The 12,087-nt window shown below is 47.4% G+C and overlaps 1 protein-coding gene across 1 annotated transcript in view; it reads left to right on the forward strand.

Moving 5' to 3' along the window:
* The window catches only part of IGSF9 (immunoglobulin superfamily member 9), a 60,785-nt gene that overhangs the window by 7,132 nt on the left and 41,566 nt on the right, over positions 1–12,087 (forward strand). The window contains exons 2-3 of the mRNA XM_018568845.1: positions 3,936–4,308; positions 6,566–6,757. Of these exons, the coding sequence (XP_018424347.1) occupies positions 4,230–4,308; positions 6,566–6,757 (271 nt within the window). The 5' untranslated portion in view covers positions 3,936–4,229. The remainder of the gene's footprint in view (positions 1–3,935; positions 4,309–6,565; positions 6,758–12,087) is intronic.

Consider the following 12,087-nt stretch of genomic DNA (forward strand, 5'->3'; position numbering starts at 1 on the left):
ACTGTTTGAATTATCGTCGGCCGTAATAAAAGCCCTTCTAACATGGCAAGAGTTGAAAAGTACCCCAATTTTTTCCACACCCATTTCCAAGAAAAATTAACTTTTTTTTTAAATGTTCTCGGTTCCCAAACGCAAATTCTGGTATTTTAAAATGAAATGAAGATCCTTTTTTTATGAGGGTATGATGACCCTCGTAAAGGACTCAAGGGTGAAGTGCTGATCTGAGGGCTTTGTTTGGGAGCTGAAAAGTGGAATATTTTTTTGTTGGAACCCCCCCCTCGGAATGTTGAGAGTCTGAATTTTGAGAGTGGTGGCACAGAACAAGATGTGACTTTTAGGCAGGGCCCAGAATATGGTTGAATGGAAAAGTATAGTCCAGATGATGTCAAAATTCCGTGTTGAAACATTCCTGTTTCGTGCCGTTCTTCTGGTTGCTTATAAAACAAGGTTTGGATTCTTGCGTTGAGCGAAGGAACAAAGATGTGGTGTTCTGGGTTTTCTCAAAGGACTCCTTGTAGGAATGTGGGATTCATTTATTTTACCTTTACATGGCAGGGGGACAGTAAGATCTCATTTACAGTGGAGGGACTAGTTGTGTATACACTAGATTCCCAGGAGGACACGGGGGTGTTCAGGACACCTGACCATCACATCTACTTTAAGGCCAAAGGTCTGTGCATTCCTCCAAATGAGTTAAGGGGCTCCCAGTGAAGGGTCATGTTAATGCTGCAGCATGCAAAGACATTGTAGACAATTGTGCTCTTCCAACCTTGTGGTAACAGTTTGGTGAAGGCCCTTTTCTGTTCCACCATGACTGCTTCGGTGTACAAAGCCAGCTCCATAGAGACATGGTGTGACCAGTTTGGTGAAGACCCTTTCTGTTCGACCATGACTGTCCCCTGTGTACAAAGCCAGCTCCATAAAGACATGGTGTGACCAGTTTGGTGAAGACCCTTTCTATTCCACCATGACTGTCCCTTGGGTACAAAGCCAGCTCCAAAAAGACATGGTGCGACCAGTTTGGTGAAGACCCTTTCTGTTCCACCATGACTGTCCCCGGTGTACAAAGCCAGCTCCATAAAGGCATGGTGTGACCAGTTTGGTGAAGACCCTTTCTGTTCCACCATGACTGTCCCCGGTGTACAAAGCCAGCTCCATAAAGACATGGTTTGACCAGTTTGGTGAAGGCCCTTTCTGTTCCACCATGACTGTCCCCTGTGTACAAAGCCAGCTCCATAAAGACATGGTTTGACCAGTTTGGTGAAGACCCTTTCTGTCCCACCATGACTGTCCCCTGTGTACAAAGCCAGCTCCATAAAGACATGGTTTGACCAGTTTGGTGAAGGCCCTTTCTGTTCCACCATGACTGTCCCCTGTGTACAAAGCCAGCTCCATAAAGACATGGTTTGACCAGTTTGGTGAAGGCCCTTTCTGTTCCACCATGACTGTCCCCTGTGTACAAAGCGAGCTCCATAAAGTCATGGTGTGACCAGTTTGGTGAAGGGCCCCCTTTCTGTTCCACCATGTAGCCTGCATGGCCAATTGAACCACAGAGCAATACTGATGCTAGCATAGTTCATTTTGAGGTCTCCAGGCAATGACCCAGACAAAAGAGGATATCCAGGTCTTCCAGGATGGGGGTTGGGTTTCATATCACTTGTAATGCATATATGAGTAATTTCACTACCTCTCTGTCCGATTGAGCATCTGGTGTAAGGTACTGATGGCCGTAAACTCAATGAGACCTCACCTTTACTCCATAGTGCTACAGGCCATGAATTCCATTAACCTTCTGTTGTACAACTGCATCTATTGTTGTGAAGTCTAAAACAGGAGGTCAATAGAATTCATGGCCTGCAGCACTATGGAATACGGAAGGTGAGATCTCATTGAGATTACGGCCATCAGTACCCTACACCAGATGCTCAGTAGGACATAGAGAGGTTGGCGATATTTCTTTTTACATTGCAAGTGATTGGAAGGAAGGCTTTAATAGAGTAAAACGTGGTACGCTTTGATGATATTATGGGAGTTAAGAAGATGTTTTTTCCTGGTTCAGACCTGCTTAGTTGTCACGTGTACCTGGCAATCAGAAGCTTGGAGTTACCAGTAAAAGTTTTTTTTTTGGTAGATTTTCTAAAAATATTAATTGTTTTCTGTCTACGTCGTGTATAAAGTCTACTTCCAATCCTTAGTCCCATGAAAACTTATCTGGACAAACATCTTTGGAGGGGAGCTCTCTTCCTCTTTCTTCTACCACGTTGCTACAAGAACCTCACAGAGGCTCCTGTACTATAGACCCTTCACATAATAGCAATGCCCACCCCACATTGGCCAAGACCCAACCATCACAAAGGGATCGGGGCTCCTCAGCCCCGCCAAATGTTGACGTTTTATTGTTGTGATAAAAGGATAATGAGGAGAGCCCCAGTGCAAATTTGATGGACCAGATAAGTTATATTTAGTTAAAGAAGCCAACCGTTCATCAGGGCGTTGGAACTAAAAAAAGACCTGGTTCTGGATGATTAGCAGTGGCTCAGGAAGGAATGGTGGCTGCTTTCCAAAGTCTACTTCCAATCCTTAGTCCCATGAAAACTTATCTGGACAAACATCTTTGGAGGGGAGCTCTCTTCCTCTTTCTTCTACCACGTTGCTACAAGAACCTCACAGAGGCTCCTGTACTATAGTATCTGCCTGGGGGACCCTATAGCAATGACCAACTCAGCCCAGAACCCAAACATCATATGATGTTGATGTGTAATGACCAACTCAGCCCAGAAACCAAACATCATATGATGCTGATGTGTAATGACCAACTCAGCCCAGAACCCAAACATCATATGATGTTGATGTATAATGACCAACTCAGCCCAGAACAATGACCCAACTCGGCTCCTCAACCCCATCAAATTTTGAGGTTCTTGTTGCTGTCTGAGTCTCCAGTAGCGACGTTTTGCGTCCAGGTGACCATTGTCACTGGTCTAAAAGTGATGGGAAGTCCAATATTTTACAGTTGACACCAGGACAGGAAATTAGGAAAAATCTTGCTGGACATTCTTCCACGGAACAGCCAAAAAAAGGAGCAACCTGTGCAGATCTAGACACGTGAGTGGGAGGAGCCGTGAGAGGAAAGATACATGCAGTCCTATGTTTTGTAGGCCGTGAGGAATAAATCTGGGTGGGAATGCCATTACGAGGTATTTAAAAGAGCAACAGAATCCCAGTTGATGGAGAATATTATTTGCGGGCAGAAAAGGGCAAAGTGGGCCCGTGGGACAGATACAGAAGAAGCTAAAGAAAGTGTAAATGGTGATGTTGGTGGGATTTATGTGGTCTTCACGTTGCATTTGTTCCTGAAGATGTTCTCAAAGGTGAAGGGACTCTTTGGTGTGTGAGGGGAGGTTGATGGACACCGAACTAGCGACGTTTTGCGTCCAGGTGACCGCTGTCACTGGTCTAAAAGTGATGGGAAGTCCAATATTTTACAGTTGACACCAGGACAGGAAATGAGGGAAAATCTTGCTGGACTTTCTTCCACGGAACAGCCCAAAAAAAAGAAGTGAATATCGCATCAAAAATGACTAAATCCGCTACATTTCATATTAAGAATTCGGTGTGCTCGGAGATTATGCGTTGAGTTTCCCTTCAAATACGGTACGGGGTCCCTGGGAGTGGTGGTAAGATATTGGCAGGCGCTAATTCAGGGGGACACCGGCCCAGCCCGGCGCTGTCATTTGTTGCCTCGTCTTCCTACGACGGTGGCTCAGGAATGTGTTTGCTTTGCCCCCTGTACAGAGAGTAGAACAAGTGGACAGTACGTGGGTAGGTGTGGACTGAGCAAATATTGACTCTGAGCTTTGAGGGAACGCACTCCTCTCTCTCTCTCTTTCTATCTTCACTGACAATGTCTAACCCTCCGTGTTCTCTCCGAACAGGTCTTGACGGCGATGGCAAGCTGAGGGGAGACGAGGCGATTGGATCGACAGAGGGGGCTGCCCTTCCTCCGCAGGCTGCTAGATGTTCCTTTGCCGCGGGAAGTTCAGTTAACGCCTAAGGGGGGGCATCTGCTCCCATTCAACAGAGTCTTCTTCTAACCCCCACAATCCGGGCGAGAGGGCCCGAGTGACGGTTTAACACGCTCTACGGTGTCCAGACAGGCTGGAGGTCTGCGGAGGGTCTCTCCCGATGCTGCTTGCAAGGACAAGTGACATTAACCCCACTGGCGTCTTATGCTCGACTGCCGGGTTTGTGCTATGCGTTGGGCGTCTTGGACAGTCTACCTTTGCCTGCTGTTCTGCTGCGTTCAAGGTAAGGGACGGTTATGCATGCTGTGGCTTTATGTAATTTATGGTAGAGATCATATCCCCGTAACATTCCAATGATCCTAAGTGACGGCACATGTCCAGCTTACTTCTGTGGATGTGACTTCACTGAAGGCCTCCAAATAGTTCCTAGCTTTGAGCATCATGAGCAAGTTAAGAACTGTTGGATGCTCCTGCGTTGCATGCCATGGCTAGTGACCAAAACAAACAGAAGAAGGATATAGAAGACAGATGTCAGCCTTTGATAACACTTGGAGTTCAATATCTGGCCCGTGGGACAGGTAGGAGCAAGCTTTGGGACAGGAGCAAACTGTGCAGATCTAGACACGTGAGGGGGAGGAGTCGTGAGAGGAAAGATACATGCGGTCCTATGTTTTGTAGGCCATGAGCCATGAGGATAAATCTGGGTGGGAATGCCATTACGAGGTATTTAAAAGAGCAACAGAATCCCAGTTGATGGAGAATATTATTTGCGGGCAGAAAAGGGCAAAGTGGGCCCGTGGGACAGATACAGAAGAAGCTAAAGAAAGTGTAAATGGTGATGTTGGTGGGATTTATGTGGTCTTGCATTTGTTCCTGAAGAAGTTCTCAAAGGTGAAGGGACTCTTTGGTGTGTGAGCGGAGGTTGGAGGACAGGAGGGGTCGGGGTGGTGTCTGGGACTTTGGACGCTGATTCTGTCCTGAGCTCACCTGTCGCACCTCTCTACCTTTATAACCAGCTTATGAGAGGCAGGCGAGGAGGAGCGCGGGTCTTATATGATTTATTCTGAATTACTGACGAGTCACCCAGCTCATTCCTAGTCATAGACTTTTCTTCTGCAATTGTTTCTTTCCATCTTTAGTTTATTCTTTGACTTCTTTTTTTCCTTCTCTTTTCTTTGAATTGTTTTATTTTTTTCCTTTTCTATGTCAGTGCATTTTTGTTGTTATTTATCATTTCTTTTCATTCCTTCCCCTTTGCTTGCTATTCTCTCTTACTTTGTGATACTTTCATCACTTCTCTTTCCCCCGACTCCCTTCCTCTAACTACATCTCCCTTCCTATCTCTGCTCTTCCCTTCCTCACAACACACCTTCCTTCCACCACGTCCCCCTTCCACTAACCATGCACCCTTAGCCTCACTACTTCTACCTTATCCTAGGCATGCATGCTTATCCTCACCATGACTTCCTTCCCCCCCACCACATTTATCTTCCCCTCTCAATGTCACCCTTTCTCTTGCCATTCTTCCCTTCCTCTCGCCATGCCACCCTTCCTCTCTCCCTTCCTTTTGCCATGCCTGCCTCCCCTCCCTCTCGCCATGCCACCCTTCCTCTCTCCCTTCCTTTTGCCATGCCTCCCTTCCTCTCACCATGTGTCCCATATTCTCACTATACCCCCTTATCCTCACCATGCCCCCTTAGCTCCTTTTGCTCTCCACACCTCACTTCCCTATACCACCCCTCTCTTCCCTATACCTTGCCTCTCCTCTGACCACTCCCCCTTACCCTCACCATGCCCACATTAGTTTCAGCACTTCTCCCTTATCCCAACCATGCACCCTTATCCCCACCACACCTCCCTTCCCCTCACCACATTTATCTTCCCCTCTCTACACCTCTCTTCTCCTCTCTATGCCTCCTTTCCTCTCAGCACACCACCTTATCCTCACCACACCACCTTATCCTCACCACACCACCTTATCCTCACCACTCCTCCCTTATCCTCACCACTCCTCCCTTATCCTCACCACACCTTCCCTCCCCTTACCAAGACTCTCTACCCTTTGCCCTGCCTTCCTTCCTTTTACCTCCTCCTAGTGCCCTTTTCTCTTTCCTTGCTTCTTGACACCCCGCTTCAATAACCCATCCTCAGCTTACCTAATCCTCTGCTTAAGTTTCTCTTTCCTTTATGTCCTTTTTATTTCTCCTCCCTACTTCCCTTGACCTCTCCACACTTCCATTTTACTCCAGTTTATCTCCTCCTCCTGTTGCCCTTTTTCTTTCCATGCTTTAATTAACCTCTCCTTCTCCTTCTCTTTTCCCTCCCCTTACTCCCTTTTCCCTCCCCTTACTCCCTTTTCCCTCATCACCCTTCCTGTGGCACGTTCCTACGTGCGGGCGCTGTGTTATTGCACGCTGGGCCTCGATCATCCCATGGCTGGTGTTGGGATTATTGTCCAGAAATATAAATAAATTCCATTGTACGTTAGTTCTGTGTTTTTGGTATGTTGTGGGCCCCTCACCCTTGCCGTGTCTCCGCAGGTACCATCCGATCAGACGCTCAGACTGTGGTTGGCCGCATAGGAGAGAGCGCGGTCCTGGGGTGCAGCCTCCTCCACCAGGACGCGGGGCGCCCTCCTCTCTACGTCATCGAGTGGGTGCGATTCGGCTACGTCCTCCCCATCTTTATCAAATTCGGCCTCTACTCCCCACGCGTGGACCCTCAGTATCTCGGTGAGCACTTGGTGATCTGCTGTAACTACACATGAGGTTCCATAAAGTCCACCTGTAAACATAGCGGCAGCTTCATGATCTGCTCCATTGGCCGGTCCAAGTGCTGGGCTCCATTCCCCGAAACGTGCAGACTAAACAGTGGCGTTCCTGATATGCTAATTTAGACTTTGCCAAAAGTCAACACTTAAGCCCTCATTTCCATCTCTAAACCCATCCAGTAGTGTCCACAGCTGGTCCTCACCCTCTTGTACCCTGCATGGTCCTATTGACCTTTATTAATGGCGCTGGTGGCCATGGTTGGGTTGGCTTAAAACTCTACCAGAAAGGGTTCAAGCTGGCATGGCGCAGTGGTCAACAATCTCTCCAGGGTTGCTATGCATACTCAGGAGCTCGGAGGCAGTGTGTGTTACCACCGGTCTAGCAGTTGACACGTCACAAACAATTCGTTCCTCTATGTTTTGGACTAAGTCAAGCTAAACAAGTAGAGAAATAAATCTGTCATAGGCATGCCTCACGGTTATGATCCTGAAAGCCTAAAAAGTTCAGATTCTCGCGTTCGCCTAATCGTGACGCGCCCTTTTGTAATTCCCGTGGTGCGTGTCGCGCCTTACATCCATAGCAACAGCTGTCATCTGGAGAACGGCGAGTGATCTTGGGCCGCTCCAGAAAGATGCCTATCTGTCACCAGAGCCCCGGGGGGTGGTAGGATTACAGGGACAGACACAGGGCTCTTGTTAGTTACCTGTGGTAAGGACAGTGGGGGAGGGGGAGTTCAGTTTTGGAATGAGGAAGTGGACGCTTCAGTGACTTTATTACATACACATGAGGGACCCTGCCCTAAGCTTTGCGACGGGTCACCGAGCGCTAATGACAGACGGAGGGCGTGCTGCTACCTGTAAACAGCTTAAAAGCTTTTTTTTTTGTTGTTGATTGTTTTATCCAAATTCAATCTGCCCCCACTGCGGGCTTCTTGCTGCTGGCGGCTGGTTCCTTAAAGATCGCTTTTCGCCTTGTGGCACGTCGGTCCATTTCGCCGCTTGGTTATGACCCTTAAGTGTAAGGAAATGCGTCCAAATGTTTTCTTGTACGCAATTTTTAAAGGGGAACTATGGACAAAATATCAAATGATATATATGATGCATATGGTGGCATTTGTGGCCGACGGCCAATCTCTGTGCGAACCAACCGATCTCTCCGGGGAGTAGTGAGTGTTCAATATCGGTCAAGTCGTGTAACGTCAGTCAGGTCCGAAGATGTCTTCCCGTCCATCGATCTTCCAATCCATTGCTGGTATTTCTCCATGTAGAGTGGACTGGTGCATGAGTAAGAAGCAATGAGATGGCATCTTCAGCTAATCTGGGGATGGTGGTGGTGGTGGTGGGGTTGATGGTTATCGGGTGAGGTTTTCTAACCAAGCCACCGACTCGTACCCCCTGCAGAGTAATCCACCGAGACTCTGAGTTCTAATCATCTCACGTCCGTGAGTAATCTCAGCCTCTGAAATTCTTATTTCCCTGTGCTGCCGTCTTTAGTATAAATAGGAGCTGAGTTGTTTCTAGAGAGCAAAGCGATGGAGATCTCAAGGAATGACCTCCCTGTGTATGTGCAGATCTGCATTCTGTTTCTGAGTCTGTAAAACTCAAGATCTTACCAGTAGAGTGCCGGAGAGAATTATGTGGACACCTGACCAGCACACGTACCTATATGGCCAACGTGTGTGGATCCCTCTAAATGATTGAGTTCAGGTGTTCCCAATGATCATTTTAAATGGCAGAGGGACAGTAAGATCTCATTTAGAGTGGAGGGACGAGTTGTGTATACATTAGATTTCCAGGAGGACACGGGGGGGAGGTTCAGGATGGACACCTGACCATCACATCTACTTTAAGGCCAAAGGTCTGTTGTGCATTCCTCCAAATGAGTTCAGGGGCTCCCAGTGAAGAGTGTTAATCATACAAAGACTTTGTAGACCATTGCGCTCTTCCAGCCTCGTGGTAACATTTTGGTGAAGACCCTTTTCTGTTCCACCATGACTGTCCCGTGTAAAAAGCCAGCTCCATAAAGACATGGTGTGACCAATTTGGTGAAGACCCTTTTCTGTTCCATCATGACTGTCCCCTGTGTACAAAGCCAGCTCTATAAGGACATGGTGTGACCAGTTTGGTAAAGGCCCTTTTCTGTTCCACCATGACTGTCCCACCATGACTGTCCCGTGTACAAAGCCAGCTCCATAAAGACATGGTGTGACCAGTTTGGTGAAGACCCTTTTCTGTTCCATCATGACTGTCCCCTCTGTACAAAGCCAGCTCCTTAAAGACCCTACCTGGTTGACCCTACCTGGTAATTTCTAGTGTTCCCCATATATAGCTGTACTCCATAAAGACATGGTGTGAGCAGTTTGGTGTGAAGGAACTCAAGTGTCCTGCACAGAGCCCGGACCTCAACTCTGGTGAACACCTTTGGGATGAATTAAAATGCCAATTGTGAGCCAGGTCTTCTCATTTAGCATCACTACCAGACCTCACATATGCACTTTTGACTGAAGGGACACAAATTCCCACAGACACGCTTCAAAATCTTCTGGAAAGCATTCACAGAAGAGTGGAGGCTGTTTTTATCTACAAAGGGGCCAACTCCATATTAATGTCCATGGTCTTGGAAAGGGATGTCCAACAAGCTCCTAAAGATGGCTAGGTGTCATTAGGTGACCACCTTTGGTGATCCTAGGCAGTGGCGTCCCGAGGCTGGGTGTCCCGCACGCGCTGTGGTCTTTTTGATGCCTGCCGGCGGACATCTTGGTGATGGACGCCGGCAGAGAGAGGAGGGGACATTCACCCTGCGGGATAAGGTATGCCGCCGGGTCCCCTCCACTCTCCTGACACTGTCGGGCTCTCGGTCCTCGACCGAGTGCCCGACATTTCTTAAATGGTGACACCAAAATGACTGTCAGTTATTTTGGTGTCACCCCTCCCAATGGTGGCACCCCCCTTGTGACGCCACTGGTCATAGGTGACCACCTTTTGGCCATATAGTGTACAAGCAACTGTCAGGTGGTTTAACTCTTTACCAAAAACTCCCGAAACATCCGGTTTATATGTTTTTTATCTGTTTCATTATACAAAAGCATAAACCCAATTCTTTTTTTATTATTTCTATTTAGTGGCCCCTTGAACGTTGCTCAGTGTATACGTTTCTTCTCTGCCCCTACAATGCTTGGCTTGATTGGCAAGCAGTTTAAGCGTTAAGTCGTAGGCATTCACGGTGGGGCCTGGCCATGGGGTTAGGGGTGTCAGACTGGATTAATCACGCTTAATGGCAGATGGAGAAGGCGAGAGAGGGGCTTAGACTCTACAGGGGAAGATGGGCCGAAGAAGAAGGAGGCCCTAAGGAGATTGAGGGAAAGACGAGAGGAGGTCCAACATGCCACCTCAAGCTGTACCGTCTGTGTTTGTGTGTAGCAGTCCATCAGATCCCGGTTGCTAATTTGTTTTCCATTGAGGGTAATAGCCAAACTTTTAATGCGTATCCGAATCTTAAACTTTTAGGGTTAGAACGGCTGTCCTGTGATGGGAATTCCTAAATTTTACAGTTGCCTCTAGAACAAGAAAAGAAGGAAAGCTTTCCATAGGGGACAACTGTCTACATGGGGATTTCCTCTCGCTTCCTGCTTTGTCTCCATGGACAGGAAGTAAAGAGAAATTCATCCCCACGGGGCCCAGCTCAAGCTTAAAAAGAAACATTTTTGACTTTAGCTATAGTGTAAGGCCTTCTTTGTGTATGGTCAGTTTTAGAATGCGGATGACAACAAATTTTGGCAAAATTTTCAAAGCCTGTTGAAATCCGTATTTAATCTTTTACAGAATTTTCAGCGGCATTCAGTTGTGTTGACTTTTCGTGGATGGCCAGACACCACAAACACGATCTATCTTCGTACATAGAGGCCACTTACAAAACAATTGGTGTAGCCAAACTACCCCGCAAATTCCATACAACTTGAATGCTGAGGATTGGTTGTCTTGCAGCCCCTACACCGAGGCTCAAAACAGCCAGCGAGCGTTGTCTAGGACTCGGCTTGTGTGAAATGAAGGCTTGGGGGTCAAATAACCGCATGTAAACCTGTCACGAGAGACAAGCGATGCTGCTATTCTCCTAGGATGAGCGGCCATTGTCTTCCCCGGCAAACAAAGGTCCTTTTCTCAACCAGGGAGGGGCACCCAACGGTCAGCTCATAACAAGTCCCTTCCCTCAAGCCCTGGGGTGGGGGGATCGTTTGCAACGTACGGAGGGGATGTGTGAACTTTGTTTTTCCGTGTCACTGGGATAATCTGCCCTCAATTCTGCAACTGTATCAACGCCCGCCTCTCGCTTGCATCACTTCAAGGAATTTGTGTCCGTTGGCTCGCACATCGTCTCTGATTACTTTTTCTGGCTTATATGTCTCTTTATTGATGTTACCCTAAAATAAAACTACCAAGGCCCCCAGCTACCGTAATTTTGTGGTTATCTCATGGCTTTGTTCATAAACGAAGGGTTAGAGTTAAGGTTGGCATTAAGATTAGCTCGACAGCTACTGCTTGGATTGAGGTTCTGGTGTTTGGGTTCCTCAGTATATAATGTCGTGTTCCCAACTAGTAAGGCTCCGCTTGGTTGGCAGTAGAACAGGTCAATGATACTTGAAAGGAGCTTCCATACCCTTCAGGAGCCCCCTAAAACCCACCTTAATTTAGCCTTTGCAGCCAAACCCAACGCCTTTCATCAAAAATTACTACATTTTGCCAAAATTTTCAGCATAACAGACATTCCCTCTACTTGAAAGGAACTTCCATACCCTTCCCGGAGCCACTTAAAACCCATTGCCCCCTAAAACCCATCGATTTTCACCCAAAATTATGAAATTTTGGCAAAATTTTCCAATTTTTGGCATAGCAAACATTCCCAATTCCACTCATCTCTGGTGATGACTATAGCATATGACCAGTGACTTTCGATCGCCCGTAGGCGAGGCTATCATCTAAAATAAGATTTTTCTATTGCTGTTGTTGGATAAGACCGGCTCTTCGAGCGGCTTCTTCAATGTGCGCGGTGAACTTCAGATGGAAGAAGCAAAGAGTAGAATGGAATACGTCACGTGACTCGTTGTCTTTCACCTCTCTCTCTCTCTCTCTCTCTCTCTCTCTCTCTCACTATCTCACCTCTCTCACATACTATTTCACATCTCTTTCTCACCTCTCTCACCTCTCCCACTATCTCACCTCTCTCTCCCACTATCTCCCCTCTCTCTCTCTCTCTCTCTCTCTCTCTCTCTCTCTCTCCCTCTCTCCCTCTCTCTC

The sequence above is a fragment of the Nanorana parkeri genome, unplaced genomic scaffold (assembly GCF_000935625.1).
Source record: "Nanorana parkeri isolate BGI_ZX_2015 unplaced genomic scaffold, ASM93562v1 scaffold1251, whole genome shotgun sequence".
In the NCBI taxonomy this organism is placed as follows: domain Eukaryota; kingdom Metazoa; phylum Chordata; class Amphibia; order Anura; family Dicroglossidae; genus Nanorana; species Nanorana parkeri.